Source organism: Arctopsyche grandis, chromosome 12 (assembly GCF_051622035.1).
Source record: "Arctopsyche grandis isolate Sample6627 chromosome 12, ASM5162203v2, whole genome shotgun sequence".
NCBI classification, from domain to species: domain Eukaryota; kingdom Metazoa; phylum Arthropoda; class Insecta; order Trichoptera; family Hydropsychidae; genus Arctopsyche; species Arctopsyche grandis.
This window is the reverse complement of record NC_135366.1, coordinates 18,912,209-18,933,315: the sequence shown is the minus strand read 5'-3', so window position 1 is coordinate 18,933,315 and position 21,107 is coordinate 18,912,209. Positions and strand designations below refer to the sequence as shown.

At 32.8% G+C, this 21,107-nt stretch overlaps 2 protein-coding genes across 2 annotated transcripts in view; both read left to right on the top strand.

The window, feature by feature from the left end:
- LOC143920452 (uncharacterized) overlaps window positions 1–20,278 on the top strand; it is a 48,779-nt gene extending 28,501 nt beyond the window's left edge. The window contains exon 3 of the mRNA XM_077443342.1: window positions 19,910–20,278. Within this exon, the coding sequence (XP_077299468.1) occupies window positions 19,910–20,278 (369 nt within the window). The remainder of the gene's footprint in view (window positions 1–19,909) is intronic.
- Window positions 1–21,107, top strand: part of LOC143919537 (GATA zinc finger domain-containing protein 1-like) — a 241,054-nt gene that overhangs the window by 112,199 nt on the left and 107,748 nt on the right. The gene's annotated exons all lie outside the window — the stretch shown is intronic.

The following is a 21,107-nucleotide window of genomic DNA, read 5'->3' as shown; positions in this document are numbered from 1 at the left end:
TTGAACGTTCAGACTCTTGTTTATTTCTGGCATAGGTTTTATATGGGATATCAAAAAGCTTTTTGCTCATTCAATTGGCCAGGTAATGCTCGACCTATCGTCTTACATCTAGCACAATAGTCTTACCCGGCACGAGGAACTTTCAAAGACATTTGTGCAAAAAATATTTAACATATTAGTCGGCTCGTTTCTTATATAATACAAAAGATTGAATGTGTCGCGTTCTCGTTAAGAATTTCGGAACCTTTTTACCGTCGTCTAAACGCGAAAAGAAAAATTTTTTCAACCAATTATCCACTCAGAGAGACTATTATATATCAATTTGCGTTCACATGAACTTGCTCTATATAAATTTAAAATCAATTATATTAAATAAAAAAAAACTAAAGTAGAATAGTCATATCCCATAGCGGAATAACATAGTATTATTAGTATATTTATGTTACAGTCAAAGTGTATTTTCATTTGTTATATATTCCAACTGGCGTTTAAGGTCAGTCAATTCAACTAGTAAATTAAATGTCTACAAGCGCAAATACACTTTCGACAATATGCGCCAGTTGTAATATAACAGTTGCAATTTGACAGCTCTGATGTTTATAACGATTGCTTTAGAATTCGACAATGCGGTACTATTTGCTAGGAATAACGAATAAATGTAATAAGTACCGAATTGCGATCACTCTAAGAATGTATTCAAAACAAAAATTTGACTTTCCAACTAAATCTATTAGTCGAGTGATGTTTCACGCAAATCCAACTTCTCCATCTAGTTGATTTAGTTAATCTCCATACCCTAACCTCTACAATTAGTCAAAATATGTACATATGTAATCAAAATCATCAGTATCAAAATATACTTCAACTATAACTGTAGTTGGCACCAGGTTAGATGGAATATATTCCAACTATTAAATATATATTACAGCTGGAAGATACACCACAACTGTAACATACGTATGTATGTACATATGTTTATAAACATATATTTTATATACACTGTATATATATAAAATATATGTGTATTCACTGAATCAAGTTAAATTAATAGGAAAATAATGTTATTTACACATATTGTTATATATATTTATTATGATGAGGAATTCGGTCATCGAAAAAAATACATATTTAATAAAACACTCGTTAAATACGGCAAAGAAAAATATGAGATGAAAGCCATTTAAAAATGCGAATTTCTCGGTATCAATTATGAAATTAGCGTTAATTTTGACTTTTTTGCACTGCGCTTCATAAAAATTAATCAGATTCCGCGGCGACGCCGAGTCGGCTCTAATGAAAGCCTTTGATAGTCAAATTAACATCGTTTAAGTTGCTATGGCGGAGCGTCGAGACGCCAGTGATGGCGCTGGGGACTCAGCATCCCTCTCTCTCGTTTCATTTTCCGCCATCAAACCACCCCTGAAAACCACCCCCCTCCCATTCCGCCGAGAGTGGCGTCTCGCTCTGCCCCGATTCGGTAAATAAATTAGATGAAGTTTGAAATAAAGCGGAAAATTCGGCTCGAACCGGGTATTTATTATTTCAAATACAGACTACACCTAGAATAAAACTTTTTTAATTTATTTATTTATTTTGAAGTAACTATCACATGGTGAATTAATATTCACGTGGTTTCCACGTTAGATTGAAAAAACAGTTGCATAATATTATTCGTACAAAATCGACAGCTGTCAATTACATATAGTATTATGAATTGATCTCGCAGTCACGTATCGCGGAATATCTTGTTCATTGACGCAATGAACTCAAACGCAATTTCTCACAAAATAATATAAAATAAAATATTTATATATATATATATATATATATATATATATACATATGTAAATATAAGCCAAAAAATTGAAATTCAGATAATATATATATATATATATATATATATATATATATATATATATATATATATATATATATATATATATATATATATATTTCATCTATTCGAATTTTATTTAAATACCATTTTTTTACTTTAGATGGGTAATATGTACCTATATAATTTAACGGTACCTCAATCAAGAACCATTCTTATATATGAGCCGTTAAATTTGAAAGTAGAATAAGTCCACTTTTCTTCAATTCGAGAAATATCTCGCAAAACATGAAATATAATGATTTGCATTTAATAATATTTAAAAATACTGGTGACCTGTAATACGTTTATTCTGCTTTCCCGAGATTCTGGACATATATAATTAAAGACATGATAACAATTTGTGAATTAAGTCAAAAAGTGTTTTTGGAACTGAAAATTGGATTTCCAAGTCAGGTGCTCAATATCAGGAGCAAATGTCAGACGCTCCACTCCCACTTCCCCACTAACCGACTTCCCCACGTCTCCTCAATGCGATCGGCTGTCACCCCTATACATAACGTATACTCCTGGTATTCTAAAATTTGTTTTTTTATACATACATACATACATAACCACATACATACATCGCGTCCATTTTTTATATATTACTAATGTTGTGCCCGTTGAATTCAACGGGTGGTTATATGTTATATGTATATAAATATAGATAATGTAAGGTAACTTATAGGCTCGTGCGTGCACGTACATATTAATATGTAGAAAAAGTTGAGTGCACGCATTACACACTCGTCGATTCAACCCGTTCACCCGTTTGTGTGTGATGAATGAAAGTGTGTGTGTCTTCGTGGATGCGTGTATGTGTGTACGCTTCCACGCAGCGCATTTTAAATACCCATACTTGTTCACGCGTCCGCCACAAACATATCCACATACATCAAGTCCGTTTTTATATACATACATATATTACTAGTGTTTTACCTGATGACATATCATCGCATGGGTGTTGGCATAATAAGTTATAAGAAATGTGTCGTCGGTCATGTGTTCGATCCCCACGCGGTCGATTTTTTTTCAAATAACTTTTAAATATATTTAATTTTATATTTATATTTAATTGCTTAAAATGCTAATGGCCCGTCCCCCGTCTCCATGTCGTCATGGAAATTTTGACTTGTTTTCGAAGTTCCCAACCATTTTCCAACCAAGAATATTTACTTACATACAAATCTCTTTCGAAATTATATATTAGATTTTTTTAATTTATATAAATTACATGTGTTTTTAAAAATTTATCCATATGTATCGCCTTGGGCAGAACCCATAAAAGGCACCATGGTAAATATAATTTCATTAAAATTAAATAATTTAAAGTGTCTTGTATCAAATCATTATTAAAATTAACTGCCACTTCCGGTTGACGGATGCTTACCAAATTTTATAAATTACTTGGTATTAAGCCTAAACTTATATATGTATATGAAATTTCAGTTCAATAAACCAAAAGGTTTCTGAGAAAAACATAAAAAACCTCGATTCTCTAGAGTAAAAGTACTACTTCCGGTTCAGATAAAAATATTTAAAAAAATATAAGGTTATAAAGATTATTATTTCTATTACACTTAAAAAACTTTCAATCCGATTCAGTTAGCGGTTTGGGAGATAATTTAATTCAAAAACTTAAAAAAACCTATAAGGGTAGGTACCATTTCCGGTCGACTTAAAAATTTGAAAAAAAATTACGTCATGTCGATAAGCATTTCAGTAACTGATACTAAGTTTCAGTTTGATAGGACTAACGGTGTTCAAAAAATTCCCAAAATACACAGCACACACACACACACACACATTTTTTCTAGATCATGAAAACGTGATTCGATTCTGAGTTTGAATCAGTCAAAATCTGAAGTTCTAATTTTCGCATGATCACAAAACTTCATCTATTATTACTACGTACATAGATAAAGTAAATTAATTATAAAAAAAATAGTTTTTTAAAAACAAACCTCCTTTTAGTTTTGTATTTACTACCGCCATCTATGTATAAAATTGAATACTACACAGACGTCCCCCATATTTAAAATATTCGAACTTTAAACGCGTCTTAAGCGATATTTTATCTCAATCGTAATGGCGGAAGATCCATTTACTTATATTGATGACAAAAATGAGCAATATGGCAAAGTATGAAAACGATCGGATAAGAGGTAAATCGTCCTCTGAATTGTAATCGTAAGTGAAACGTAAAGGAGGTTTGTATATAAAAAGGAAGTCTAGTTTACTACAATTCGATAAATTTTCCAATTGATGGTAACGGTTACCTGACAACTCGTTCACAGATTTTCCGTAAACCGAGGATACGCTCCAGGCATTACGTATACGGCCATCTCTTTCTCACCCCGTCTGTTCACCAATCGTGAAATTCTGTTATCGGTGAACAGACGGTCTGTGAAATAGATGGCTGCATACGTAATGGCATAGTAAACGAAAACTTGGTGAACAGACGGAGTGAGAAAGAGACGGCCGTATACGTAATGCCTGGAGCGCATCCTCGGTTTACGGAAAATCTGTGAACGAGTTGTCGTGTCACCGATGGCAACAACTAATATTTAATTGTTTATCGCCACCGTATGAAATAATTTGATTTTCGGATTCTTTTAACGGTTTTCCAAACTTGACGCCACCTTGAATTTTCATAACCGGAATGACCACAATGACGCGGAGGCTCTGTTACAAAATGGCAGTGGTATCGGTGATATGATCACGTGATCTGTAAGTGACCAATGGGAAGCTGTGTCGGTGACGGGTCCGATAACGAGTGGATGGTAATGAGACGGCATCTTGCGTAGTGATTCGCGGCAGCCAATCAGATCGGCCGGTGGGCGGGCCACCCGCCACCCGCTGCCACCCATCTGCCCACCCACCCACCCGCCAACAGCCCACCCGGCAAACAACTAAATTAATTAAATCCTCGTTTTAGATATAAACTTAATTAAGGTCTGTATTTTCAGCATTACTTCTAATTTGGAGGCTTCAAAGGGCGGCCAACTCACGCTCCGTTTGCCGGGGTAAACTCCCCGGCAAACAGCGGAACTCCGCACACTTGGCGCACACGCCGGCCGCACCACCCAACCACCCACCCACCCACTCTCAACCCCCCCATCACTCACATCCTCCGCCGGGAACGTCTCGACTTTGATCCGAGCGATCTCCATCAACCCTTACTTAATCAAAGATACACGTGGATTCATAAAAATCCGTACAAAAATATGATTCCAAAAAATAATATTAATATTTGATAAATTCAAAAAACTAACATTACACGGTCTTAACATTAATGTGCGCGCGCAGAATACGAGAGGAAAAGCCTGTTCCTCTTGTTCCTGTTGTATACTGCTCGCGCAAATTAAGTGAGTATGTACCGTTTACCATGCACCCTTTTTTTAAGATCTTTCGATTTTCGATCTTTGCCTTCCGATATCGGCGTTTCACATTCGGGCCCGTCAGGTAGACCCGTATGTATGTACATAGATCAAGGATTCCTAACCGGTCGATTGCGTCGCAAAATGTAGTCTATCTAAGCCAGCAGTATGGCTTAATGGTAGCGTGTATGTTTAGCACCAAGTGATCAGTGGGTTTGATCCGCCATACTGCTGGTTAGATTTGGGGGTATTTGTGACTCCAAATCGATCGGTTATTATCGGAGTTTGCCAATTTTATCTGATCATTGTTGAAACGGTTCCTCAAAATAAGCAAAAAATCGTCTTTCCTGTTGTCACAAATCTTCTGTATTTATTTTGTGTATAATTTGTAAAATATAGGTACAAAATCTAAATCCATGGATGTCTCATTGGATTAATTCTGTAATTAATTAATTGATATTTCGTATTCTTCAGCTTCTGAAAATACAGTGATTTATGTAATAATAAAATTGTGAATTTTAAAAATAGTAATGATTTCCATATTTTAAAATAAATATAAAAATAATTAATATTATTAAATGTAAAAATATCCAGAGTAAAATTTAATAAATTCTTAAGAAAAGAAGTTAAGACAAATCTCAAGGTTTCACTTGTTCAAAATGAAGTAAAGTGGTTGAGCAGAGGATTTTTTTTTGGAAGATTTCAAGAAATACATAGTATAGCCTAAAATAGGAACATTTTTAATTGAGAGAAAAGATATTTAGATATCTTCAAAACAAACAATGACTTTAAAACAAGAAATATTTGACCAATTTAACAAGAGGTTTACTAGCTTTAATCACCTTTAAATATGAATGAAAATAGTGTCCGAAACCTAGCAAAAACAGTTGCCACAATTGGAACCTTTTTATATATGGAATGTATTAAATGCAGAAAAATACTCATTTACGTTTTTAACATATATATTAAAAAAAACAAATTACGAAAATATTAAAATTATTTTGTTTCTGCAATTATTCAACGATATTTTGCCTTTTCAAATGAATATTTTTAATAATAGGATAAAATTGAATAGGAACCTTGAATTACTTAAAAAAAACAAAAATTTTCCATGAAAATTTAGATGAAAAATAGCTCCCATTTTCAAAAAAGGTTGGGTACCCTCAATGTATGTAGATTGATATATTATACAAGGAGTTTATTTTGCGTAGATTCATTAGAGATGAGTATTTTTTGACAGATTTGGAAATTACCATGTAAGAATTATTAACATCACAATAATGTTAATGAAGTAGAATTCTTTTAATACATTTTTGACCCATTTATATGAAGTCAGTTTCCTTGAAATTTTGCATACAAATCTTCCAATCGTCAAATCGTTAACAAATATTCCAATCGTGCATCGTTAGTAGAAACTATGTATTTAAAATGTATTTCAATGATTATTTTTATTTGAGCAGAAAGTTTTTAAATAAAAAAAACTTAAAAATGCCCTTTTGTACGTGAAACATTTAACGCCAAAATTTAACCCAAAATCCAATGCACTCGAAGAAGTTTAGAATGCTGTATTATCGGCAAAACCGGGAGAGATAAGAAACGGAATATGTTGGTGAGAAGTTTGAAAAATTTAGTTAATATAGTAGATAGAGTAAAAAGATTGAAAAGGCAATTAATTGGCAAGCTATAAGAATGGACAAAAGACAATGTGCTAGAATGGTACCCAATAGAATGTAAAATAGTGCAAGGAAGGCCACATGGAAGATGGGTGGATGAAAATAGAAAATATGTGGGGTACGATGGATGAAAGTTTCCTAAAACCGAAAGGAATAGAAGCGTGTTGGTGATTCCTTCATTCAGTAGAATATGGCGAATGGCTGTAAACGATGATGTTTTGAAATAATATGTATGATTCTGTATTCTCCCATTAAAAAATCTTTATGAAAACAACTGTTATAAAATTTACCCACTTACAAAATCAATTGCAATTTAAAATCGCACCCACCCGTCGGAAAAACTTCAGTTAATTATGCGACAAAGTCAACATGTCCCTCGGCATTACCGTTATTAAAACATGCGTGCAAACATCTGACAACTAAGGGATAGGCGACCCAAAAAAATGAAAAAAGCAACCCAATCCACCCCCAAACAGTGTCGGACAATAAATAATAAGCAACAGTATACAACGAACGACGTTCGGCGGTGCACGAGGGGGATGGAGCGGCACGTGTCCTCCACGTGTCCACCCGCTCCAAATTACTAAGGCCGATGCCGATTTTGTGTCAATCTCGACATGTTACAGAGTCGACCTCTTTACAAACAACACCCTGCGATTTTCGCCATTATTGAACAAGGCTAATAGCCCCCAGTCAAATTCAACTATTTGCGAAACGTCTCATATGACAAATTTAACTAGGGAAAAAATTTCCTGGATGTGCATACTTGTATAAAACGAAAGTTTTATTGGTATTTTGTTTTTTATATATGTAGGTTTTATTTATTGGGAGTTCGAGAATCAAAACTTTTAAAAATTGATCTATTTTCATTTTATCAATGATATTGTGCATACATATGTACATATTTTATTTCAAACAATCATGTACATTCGTCTTAACAGATTTCTCCAAAACGACGAGTGTGGTATACAGATTTAGAGCTATTAATTATATAAACAGGTATACGCCCATATATTTACATTAAACACGACATCTATCGTCAAACATTGTATAGAAGTATTTTCACTATTATACATGCAAACATCAATCCACACAGGCATCTATCGATAAATAGTCAGCATTCATACAAATCAGCGAAATTCAAGATACTGAAAAACTTGAAATTTTGCGAGAAAATTGGTAAAGGTTGCCAATTTTCTGGAACCGTTTCAATAAAAATCAGATAAATTGGCAAACTTTGACAGGAAACGATCGACCTGGAGTCATATATCTAAGATCTGGCCAGCAGCAACCGGTGGGATTTAACCCGTGACCACTTTGTTCGAAAGAATTATATGCCAACCACTAATCTATGCTGCTGGTTATGTATAAGCATTTTTTGTTACAGTCATGACTACATAGACTTGAATAATTATATTCTATAAGTTTCTATAAGTTTCTTATAGAATAATTATATTCTATAAGGCCCCAAAATACAATATAAAGAAGGAAAAGACGAAATTAATTATACATATACATATGTATGTATATGTATGTATTGGTATAAGGATTGTATTCTGTGAATATGTATATCATATTTTCGGAATATAAATGATCGTACAAGGACAGCACTCCGATTGAGAAAAAATTTAAATTCTTGTGATCGAGTTCTACTATACAGAATGTACATAATGAATTTACTTTTCCTTACAGCTAGTAAATATACACTACAAATAATATTTCATATTTTAATTAAATACGAATTTCGAACTAAAATATACGTACCAAATTACCTATGTATGTACATATAATCACAGCAATGCTATGCCATGTATGTATCTCTTTTATCCAGAATTCAACATAAAACTACTGGAAAAGCTCTTCAAAAAATCAATTATATTAAATAATATACAACAAAAAAATCCGATTCAAACATTCCTATTCTAAAATCAAATACGCAAACAAGAATTTATGTAGGGTCCAATATTAAGGAAGAGGTAGCTAAAGAGTTTTGGGATTGCGGAGGTGTGCCTGAACGATACAGACCGCAACGCGCGGCCCGGTAAATTAATTAACGCTTTAATCAAAATGTGTTCTCGAGTTATTACTTTACCTGGACCTGAGCTCACAAGCACCCCTCCTACAGAACTGAAAACCCCCAACCCGTACAACCCCATACCCCGTGTACCAATTCTCATTAGTCGCCCATCAAAGTTCCACTCGTTTAACGGACCACCCCCGAAGCAAACCATCACAGCTTAATTCTTCATTCACAATACATTGTATATATGTACATACAAACTGTTAACTTTTAAATCGCATAAAAATTACCTAGATAAATTAACGAAAAAAATGTGTTTTTATTATATATTCATAACGCTTCGACGTTGTTTTTAAAATTTTTTCTCAGGATAGTTGAGTATAACGTTTCGGATTTTAAAATCGGTATTCAAGCGTCGAAGATGTCTCAAGCAGCCATGTTTTTGAGCTATTGTGCGGCAAAGTTGGCTTGTTAGGGGCCCAAATAACGGCTGTCAACCGCACGCGACCCCCGCCCTACGACAGCTTGAACTACCCTGCTTTTGTCCGGGGTGGGGGTGGAAGAATGGTAGAGTGAAGAGGGAAGGAAGAAAGAGGGACTACAAGGGCTGCTGCAAGACTTTGGATACAATTTTTAAAGATGATTCTCTACAGGCGCGATTTATTCATCATAATTTTAGATTTACTATTGTTGGATAAAACAATTGTGCATTAAATCCGTTAAGTAATTTGATTAATTAGATACTATGCATATTAACAACCATCTACATATATATATTTTATTAGATTCGTAATGTGCTCACATTTTGAGATTATGCAAATATAATGTTTTCGTACGATAATTTTTATTATCTATGATACCAAAACTAACATGATTTTTTGCTCAACTAAAACACGTCTTAATCTACATTCGGTGAAAAATAATGTTTTTATATTATATTTTGGAACCATATATACATATATTCCAAATTCACTTCAAAGCGGTAGTTTAATTTTTAATCTAAAAATCAAGTAAAAAATAGCGCAATATAAACAATAAAACTAAAGCGGTTTTCATTATTCCCCGAAAAATTCAATTTTGTATTTATAAAATTTTCAAATCAGTGCAACCATATTGTATCTACATACATATGTATAATTTTTCCCATCAATAAATTTTAAGCCCAAAAATATTTAATATTCTTTTCAAGTCTAATTATAATTTCATTTTTAAATATATTCATAAGGTAGTTTCTATAAAGGAATATATCATCATATATGAATGTGCATTAATCTCAAAACAAATGATCTTAGTATGTCCTAAATCTTGAAACACTGAGCTAAATAAAGATACAACGGCAACTTAAAACATTTTTTAAATAAAATTCAATAAATTTACTACGACAGCTTGAACCAGCCTGATTTTATTACAACATATAACATTATTTACCATAAACATTTTATATGTATGTATATGAGTACGCACCTCACACTTTATAAAATGTATATATGAGTTAAATGGAGTGCACGGGATCTTTTCGAGGGTTTTGCCCCTCTCCAGTTTGAAACATCAAAAACCAAAGTCCTTCAGAAAGAGACAGATTCCATTTGCGACGCGAACGTCTAAACGAGACGCAACGATCTGGGGGAAAGGGGAGTAGAAAGATTTTCCAGAAGTTCGCAGGTAGTGTAGAGATGGATGCACTTCGGGATAGAGGAAGGAAGGAAATAGAACATCGCCCAGGGGTGGTTCAGAGAGCCCTTATTTACACTTCTTGCGAGCGTTTTGCGCAAGCCGAATAGAAATAGGGGATGGGGAGGACCATCGCCGACAAACTGTGGGGGAAAGATCCACACAATTAGGGTGCACATAATCTTATAAAAATAAATTTAATACATTTTTAATACAATTTCACATCGGGGACAAGTTTCATCGCCGTGTACTAGACTGAATTTGAATAATACTAAGCAAGCATGTGTAAATATACCCGTATTTATTTACATAGGGAATTGTTATCGGCCCAATCTATCGTGCGATTTTTCGTAATTATGATTTGAATAAAATTGATTAATTGCAATGTGGCGTGATGATTTGTATGGGTCGTAAAATTAATCGTAATTGACCGTCACCCTAATCGCCCCTAGAAGAAAGGGAGTCACGTTCTCGTGCGAAGATTAGGGTAAATGACGCGTTTATTGTGCAACTTTTCGCGTGAGGACCACTCCAAAATGGAGGATATGCTATAAGCTATAACAGATCTTCTTGATATTTATATTTTTATATGATGAATTGCCGGTCGTAAAATAACCGCATAATAAAATTATAGCAGCACCTACAAGAAAACTGCGGGCAATGAAAATATTACATTATATTATACGAGACGTCGCATCGCGTCTGGAAGAAAAACAATTTCTCGCAAAATAATTAATTTTTCTTGGCGGCAGGTTGAGCCGTTAGATTTTCCGTCCAATTTGCCTCTATTCAGCAAAAATTTTCCCATTATTGTATTAGGCCTTAATTTCTTCTCGCCGCTCACCGCGAAACAGACGAGGAAAACGCAAATTCATAAATTTTATTCCATTTAAATATTGTACATAATTCTCTCCTTTTTACTCCAAACTCAATTTTAATATTAAACGTTTATAATAATTATAATAATTAAAAATGAACGCCAATTTACGAAAATTTTAATAAAATCAATTCACTTCGCAATATGATTCTCTAAAACAATTATGATCTACTCATCTAAAATAGTAAATTTGAAAACCCCTTTTAATATATCATGAATACAAATTTCGTAAAATGTTAACATATTTCTGATATTATTATTTGATTGATAAAAAGGGGTTTTTATAACTATGTATAAATGTTTATATTATAATTAATTTATAGAATATGAGTCGTTTATGTTTGAAAGTGGCGTGCAAGTCCACTTTTCTTTATTTCGAGAAATATCTCACAATATTTAATACAATATAAAATATTTAAAAATACTAATGAGATTGTTGTGGCTTGTAGTGAGATTGTTCTGCTATTTCAAGATTCAGGTCATATCGAATATAAAGTAGTGATAACAATTTGTGAATTAAGTAAAACTGATTGGAGCTGAAAATTGGACACTTACAAATATAGCGACTCATGTACTTAGTGCACATATGTATGTATAACAGATATAATAAGGTACGTATGTATATATATGTGATAATAGAAGATTATCCGAGTAATAATTAAAATTTTCTTAAGCCCGTTACATTTTTTTTATTGTGTTTAGTGGAATTTTGCTAAAACCTGCAACCCAACACTTTCATAATCGCTTTCATTAATGTTAATATCTGTATATTTTATTGAATCTAATTATGCCGAATGAAAATTCAAATCTTTATTTATAATATAAATTATTTTTAACCGTTTAAAGTAAGTGTCTTTTGATGAAGAAAAATAGAATTTAATTTTCCATCGGGTGGTCTCGAGTTTGGGTGAGCGAGATCAAACGTCGCTTTTGGACGAAAACGAAAGGGGATGGCGTGTTTTTAAATGATAATTAACCAAACCTTTGAAGTGTTTTAATCAAATCGTTTTCTTTTTTTCGCGTCGAATAACCGGGACGAAATTAATAATTCATTATATTATATTATTCCGCCATTCAAGGATTCGCGCCGGGTCGAACCGAACATTTTCCACGGTCCAATTACGGGCACGGAGATCGAGCGATTTTAATTCGATTTTTATTGAAATGATAATACACACTTCGCCGCTGTATAATGGGTAATTTAATCTTTATTTGCCGTGGAATTGAATAGTAGAAACGGGGAAAATTGTGAACTAATATCCCGCGCATTAAGGTTCACCCGGTGTGGATGGTTGTCGTAGCCCATTTTCCGTTGAGCGCGGTTGAAAAGGTGAAATTTACAAAACCAATAGCAATTTTCCGGCAAGAGAAGCCTTCAAAGGGAACACAAATTCGATAAACAAGTTAGCCCCACACCAACGACCATTTTTATATCAGCTTTTTCCCGCCGGCGAAAACCGTTTTCTCTGGTCTACTTGCTCTCGAAAGGAACGCGCGGCAAATCGCGCACGAAAACGGTGAAAACCCGCAAAATACATTACACACACACGAATATAAAACTTACAAACATAAAAGATCAACACATATAAAATAAGTTGGCATATGTACACACATATATGCAATGATTTTCATTCGAATTCGCCACTTACTATACACTCATAGCGCGGACAAAAGAGCACTCGAATGCTAAACTTGCGAAATTGAAAATCTAATTTATAGACCTTCTCAAACATTTGCTCTCTCCGGGGAGATCCCCCCTAAGCAAATAGTATCCTTCTTCGGATCCTGATTTGTCCGATAAAGTTACCCGCAAAATAACTCAGACGTTTTTCGATATTGCGTTCCACGCAGTCAGTTATTGAGTTTGCTTATTCCTTTCAACCCGAAACTTCTATTTCATTTGCCGGTTTGAATTCACAATCCTCACCCTCCCCCCCCCCCCCCCCCATACATGTTTACATTAACAAAATTTCATATACATACTGTATATGCATACACGTCCAAACATACATATGTACATAAGTTAATATATCTGGCGCAGAAATATATTCGATATTTTTCTCACAGAGCCAATTTCGAAATCGTCGGTAATCCAATCGGGACTAATTTGGGAGAAACGTCAGACTGTCTTCCGATCTTCCCTGACATCATCCGATTACGTCTAATGATATTTCTGTATTTTTACACTCGATTTTGCGAACGGTTTGTTTTCTCGGTATAAATTTATCGGAAGAATTTACTACATGAACTCAACTAATCAAAACATTCTTATAACTACATTTTTGATCAGTTACTAATTACACTTGGTTAGTTATTACATCGGTTTGATTAGTAAATATGTACTTTGATTGAATGAATCGAAATGCTTATTTTATAAAAAAAATTCAGCTTCAAAAAATCATTTCATTACGCTTAAAAAACATATGTCAAATAAAGAGCCAAGTTAAAATAGAGAATGTTAAATATAGGTAAAATGCAGACCAATCGATACTTGCCACCACTATCTTCTTAAATAAATTTAAAAGGGGAGACTACTACTAAGAGGAAGTATCTACTACTTCTAAACAGTATTTCAAATATCTCTAAAATACACAAACTAACTCAAATTTATTTAAAACCATTGAAACGTCATCAATGATTGATTCTGCTTACAAATAAGTCAAAATCTCGATGTCGAATTTCCTTCTTATCACAAAACTTCATCTATTGATAATGCGTGAATACAATAGTTAAAGCAAAAATCATTTAAAATTACTCACCAATTAAATATAGGCTGGATACTTAACAAATTGTTTGAATAAACACAGTATAAATCTACCTTTAGAATACTGTAAGTTACATATGTATACCATATGCTTACTATCGAATAGTTGACACAATTTCTAAGCTTCAACAGTTGCACCAACACGAAACGGTATACGATATTACGCCAGTTCCTTCTCATGTTTTTTTTCCTCTTTGTATCCCATGGTTTGATGTAATCGCGTGACATGGTGGTCGTCATGGGGCAATAGCTGGTTCATGGGACACCGTTGTCACCACCTGTAATATATTTATTCAACCCGAGGGCAACCCTCATCGCTCGCTCAATAAAACTGTCCAACTTTAATCAATCACGAGAACCATTATAAACGCCACGACTGTAAATAATCGTCTGCGAACTTGTGTATGTATTCCCAACCATTCCACTTAACATTTTACACTCGCGAATTACTCCAAAAAATAATAAAAATCCGGTTGGATCCGAATCTCGCGGATTTTTGCACACTCGTTATATATTCAAATAGTTCAGTTTTGTTGTTTCTTTTTATTATTATTATTATTATTTATATGGTATTTTAGTATGATAGCACGAGTAGGGTTCACCCCCTAAGCACGCCATAGCACGATAACGTGTCTGGGCACGATTTGACGTCACACGACACACCGTTCAACGGTGAACTACCCCCTTAACGATGGGGGTGGTGAGGGCGTAAACAATATACTTAATTCGATTACCCAGTTCACTCGAAACTAATTTTGAATACGTAGCACTGATTGATAAAACTAACTGTAATTTATGCACACGTACCAACATATGTACATATGAATTAATTTCTATATATTTATACCTATTTTTACAACGGCATCTTAATACGATGATCTTATAATAACGAAGTTCGAATTAAAATAATTAAATTTATACAGAATTAGAAAAAATGATTCCACTTTTCGAATACATGTGTAGATATAATACGTAACAAGTAATATCATCCTCAACTTTTGCCAAAACTTTAAGTCAACCTATGTACATATCTCCCTGATGAAGTGAATATTGTTGTGAAACAATATGCGTTTGAAATATAATAATAATAATAATAATAATACCTTTTATTCCAGACGATGAGGAGAATAGTGCAATCCCCAACGCCCATATAAATAATATATAGATAATAAAAAAAAAGTATTGAAAAATAGTAAACAAAAAATAAATAAAAAAATACATAAATATTACTGATAATAAATAATAATAATAATAAATAATAATAATAATTATAATGAATAAATAATAATAAATAAGTCTAATAATAATAAATAATAATATATGTTTATGTTAAAAATGATTTTGAAATGAATATTAATTATTTAAATAGGGCCATCTATATATATATATATATATATATATATATATATATATATATATATATATATATATATATATATATATATATATATATATATATATATATATATATATATATATATATATATATATATATATATATATTTATGTATTAAAAAGTTTATGTAACAAAAATCAAATCTTAAATGGAAAATTACTCATGTATATAATTTTTTTTTTTTTGGCGAATTAAAAGGTCATTTTTTTAATATGTTAGTTGACTGATAATACATATGTAAATTTTTGACCAAATTAAACAAAGTTACTGATCAATGATACACAGACTTTTTTTTATAGTATGTTGAATAAACTATATTTATTCAGATTTATATTTCATCGGTGAATATACAATGTGAGCTACATACATACATATATCTTTTAAATCTTTTCGTATAAATTTAATAAAAAAATAAAATAAAACCAAATTTACAAAAAGTGAGATTTTCATATTAAATAAGAAGTAATTATGTAGGTACCTATTCTAAGCCCTTCTCTTGCATTATTTTAATATTAACTTATGAAATTCAAATATTATACTTAATTTTGATACAATCTAAATAACTACTTTGGAGATTAAAATTAATTTCTTTGAACGTTTCGTTTGTTCTTAAATTAATATAGGAAAAAAAATCGTAGGCATTGTGTCGAGTGCGTGTTTTAAAATATAGCACATACGCGAACAATGCGAAATAATACGTTTTTGACATAGTAAAATTGGAACGCAAATAAAAGTCAACTATTTCGTTTGTAATTTAATCGCATTACGTTTCACGACAGCGAATAAAAATAAAGCCGAATTGGCTCCAATTAACATAAATATTGGGAACGACAGCGCATGTAAAGAATAAAAATTTTATTTCCCCGAATCCGCGTCCGTTTTCGTCATTCGGCCAACGAGCGTAATTCGACTCCCGTCTAAACGCGTTAAGCATACAATCGGAAAAACAATTTTCAATTTTCTTCCGAGCCAAGATTAAGATTATCGCCGCGCGATGTGGTTCCCCTAATACGTATTATATACAGCGCGCACAAAAGTGAAATACCATGAAAAAATATGTTGCGATTGTTCGCGTATCGGCCTCGGCGGTCTACCGACGGAACGTAAACGCGCACTAAAATACAAAGATTAGAACTGGAAATTATACGAAAGTCGTAAAAAATAATTATAAGGCAATCAAAACTAACGTTTTCTGATATATAAACATTCACATTGTGCAGATTGCGAGGAAAATCGATAATTTCTCCACTCACTAACAAGTTCGAATTTCCCACGCGTATTATATTTTGCGTCGAAAAAGCTTTAATTGTAATATTATCTGGTATTTAATACAATTCACTTAAATATGTTAATGAATAATAATAATAATAATCACTTACACAGATTCATCATTGTTTTTATCGCATTTTATTCAGTATCAAACCGTGTATAGAAGTTTTAATTACAATCTATATTTAGACGGAAAAATTGTATTACGCAATTCTTTATTTTGTACACATTTTATTTCGAGTGGCTTAAATTTATTAAAAATTTAAAGCATACTAAGCAAATAAGAAATAAATAAATTTAATGAAAATATTAAGCAAAAAGTCAATCCTCTTAAAACGCGCTAGATCTGTTCCGCAAACAAATTGTGCAAACAAAATAAAAATAATGAAATTGTGAGAAAACATGATACATAATACAACTTTGACTTAATTTCCACGTTTTTTCATTAGGTTTTTCTTTTTTTACACATTTTACAAAAATGCAGAACCGATCCAGTGCGCTATAGACAGTTCAAATATGTGATTCATTTAATCATAAAGAATATGGATTAAAAATTCTGATAATTGTCTCAATTAAATAAAATATTATATGAATAAATTTAACATTTAAGCGACAGCGTATTTCAATGGTTAACTAACTGGCAAATCTGTTTACCAGTATAGAAGATCGTGGGTTCAAATCCCTTCCAGAACCGAGTAATCATTTGATTATATATGCTGCTAGTAAAACAAGCCGATCGTTTCCAATCAGAGTTTTTCAATTTATCTGATTTTAGTGTTGAAACGATTCCTCCATCAAAGTGGCTAATACCATCCTTAGTACTAGTACGTCTCCAATTTGAGTATACGATTTTAAAATTTATTATCTATTAATTTACATAAGTAGAAGTTTAATACGATAGATATCGCTATAAACAAAAAATAAATAAATAAAAAAAATTAACATACTCCCCCCCCCCCTTCGGTTTTTCGCAAATTGGTGGCATGTCGAATTTATTGATATTAAAATAAAATATGCTTTCCTATGAACATTGTATGTAGAATTCTCGCAAATTCTTCATATAACGAATTTGATGATTGTACCAGTTTGTCCATAGATGACGCTATTGTATTGTATAATAACTATTGTTATGTTAAGTACAAAAATATTGACCATATGTGTCGCCTTGGAGCAACCTGACATTATGTATGTAAAAATGTATGTATAGTAAATAAATAGATTGGCTGCATACAAAAGTATACACATTTGAACAAATTCAATACGTTATCGCTTGTATTATATATGTATAATATGTGGTGTTTAAATACACCATATATGTATGTACCTACAAAAAGCAATCGAAATTACATTAAAATACTCGCAGCTGAAACTTTTCAACGTTGCGACTACACAGCCGAAAGCTCGGCGAAATTTTGTCGGAAAACACTCAAATTTTCCGGAACATACACACAGCAGATAATTTAATAAGCTTTTCTTCATTGTTCGCGAGCAAAAAGCTCGCGTTCGGCACAGCGGCGTGGCGTGATAGGGAGAAGTAAACGGGTCGCTCAAGTGTTTCGTATAACTTTTGGTGACATTTGTGTAAACACTAAATTTATCATAACAATGGCGTTATCGCTCCGCGAGCCGGGCACGCTTCCCCCTAGACCACCGAGCCATTTTGTCACCCATTATTGTAATAAAAAAGTTAATTTCGTGCGAACAGTCACGAAGTCGGGCCCGGCTCACGCTTAATGCTACAAGATCTTGATTAACACACCAATAAATATATATTTGTCCTGGGACCCACTACACCACTGTGCCAGTGAACGTCACGAATGCTACACCCCTCCTTCTAAACAAAAAAAAATCGTCGAAATTATATTAAGTATATATGTATGTATTATATTATAAAACTGAAACCTGCCACGCGCGCACATACACACAATATAGCTTTAATTCAATTTTTGAAAACGTTATTCGGCGAAACTTGTTTATCGAACTCAAATATCACAATTATGTATGTACAGTGTGACTTCAAAAAATTAATTTAAATAAGCCAAGTATATTATACCGACTTTTGATTACCTAAACTATTTAATCAAATTAAAATTTTCAACGAAAATTTGTGCAGAATTTTATATTACATATATAATATATGTATGTATTCATAAATTATGCACACATGTCAAACGCTTATATTATAGTATGTATAAAGATAGCGTGAGTCGTTTCCCACTTAACCAGGCACCAAATGATACGTCTTTCGAGTTGGGAAACACTTTTGCGGTTTGATCGATTTAAATGTCACGTAAAAATAGTATAAAACGACGACGACATTTTGTTAGGAAAAAAAAAATATTTTCACTTTCTTTCACTTTTCAGGATGGCGCAATGGGATTTACCTGCTAGGCCATCCTGGTATATATGTATATGTACATATGTATGTATGTAAATAAATAAAGACTTTCAAATGTGAGCACCAACCGGCCAATAGTTTACCAGGTTAATATGTTCACAAAGAACACAATAAAAATATGTTTATAAAATCTCAATTAACAACAATTATTTTCATTATTTCAACTTTTTAATTTCTTCAATATCTACATACATATATTGTATGTATCTATTAATTTGTATCATACCTCAACCAGTCGAAATGACGCGAAGTGAACTTCAAACGCGTTTTTCTCCGTCTTTTTAAAACTTCACACCTCATCTTATTTCAAAAATTGCAAATAAATTAATACAATTCACTCAGAAAATGTTGAGAAATACTGAGTCAATGGTACGAAGGTCGTAAATTGGTTGCCAAACGTCAAATAGGGCGTCGTCGACGTCGACGCCGGCGTCTCCGACTCCCACCCACCTGTCATCAAACCTATCACGATTCACAACTCGCATAAATCATATTTATTGTATATTCTAAATCAACGTCAACGAGCACTTTATCACCGAAAACCGTATAATATAATAATATTTCCCCCCTTTCTTTTGTACTTAGGTCTGGTTCCAAAACAGACGGGCGAAATGGCGCCGCCAGGAGAAGATGGAGGCTGCCCGACTCGGTCTCTCCGAGTACCACGCGGTCAGCTCCCTGTCCCGGATGGGTCCCGGTCCCGGTCTGGGTCCCGGCCTGGGACTGCCCGGAGAACCTTGGCTCTCGGGACCTCTGCTGTCAGCCCTTCCTGGGTTTTTGGCCCACCCTCACGCCGCTTATCCCAGTTACCTGGCTCCGGCCCTAGTTGAGCGGCCGCCCACGCCACCCCCAGCGCCCCCGGCTCCAGACCCTCGCACAACCTCGATCGCAGCCCTTAGGATGAAGGCCAAAGAGCACGTCGACAGCATCAGTAAAGGGTTGCAAATGGTCTAAGCGCGGCAACTCCGTCAAAACTACTTAAATACATAAGTTCTACACGATGATGAGTGGAATTAGTGATTTTCATAAAATTGTCTTGTATTTATTCATAATAAAAATCGATTTAATTACTATTATTATTATTGTTAAAAAATGGCTAATTTTATGATTTGTGCAAATTACATAAGAATATTTTTATTTCAGTGCCAATATGCATTTTTAATCAATGAAATCATTTGTAAACACTTACATATATACATACGTAAATTCATACTATATTTCAATTAAAATTATACTTGCTTCATAGTTCAATTACACTTACTAAAAAGTATCTACACATTTCATTTATCAATACGTCTGATACCTACTTGAATTGTAAAAGTTATATTTAATAAACGAACGTTACTTTATTCTACAATATTATAAAACTTGTTTAAAATTATGCTCAAGGATATGTACTTTTAAAAGAAAATATTTTAATAAATTGCTATATGTATTATTTATTTCTAAAGTCCACACGTCATATGTAACCACTCAAACAAAGAGCAGATTTTCTGTATTGATCCCAAAATAAATCAGTCTCAACTAATTTGATTATAACTCTTGCATATCATTTTATAAAAATTGTTTCATAAACACATTGATTTTCATAAGCCTTTCAATTATTTTTGTGCGACCAATTTAAATTAACAAACCTACCTATCTATATACATATGTATATGTTTATATATATATATATATATATATATATATATATATATATATATATATATATATATATATATATATATATATATATATATATATATATATATATACATATATGTATATATGCATATATATT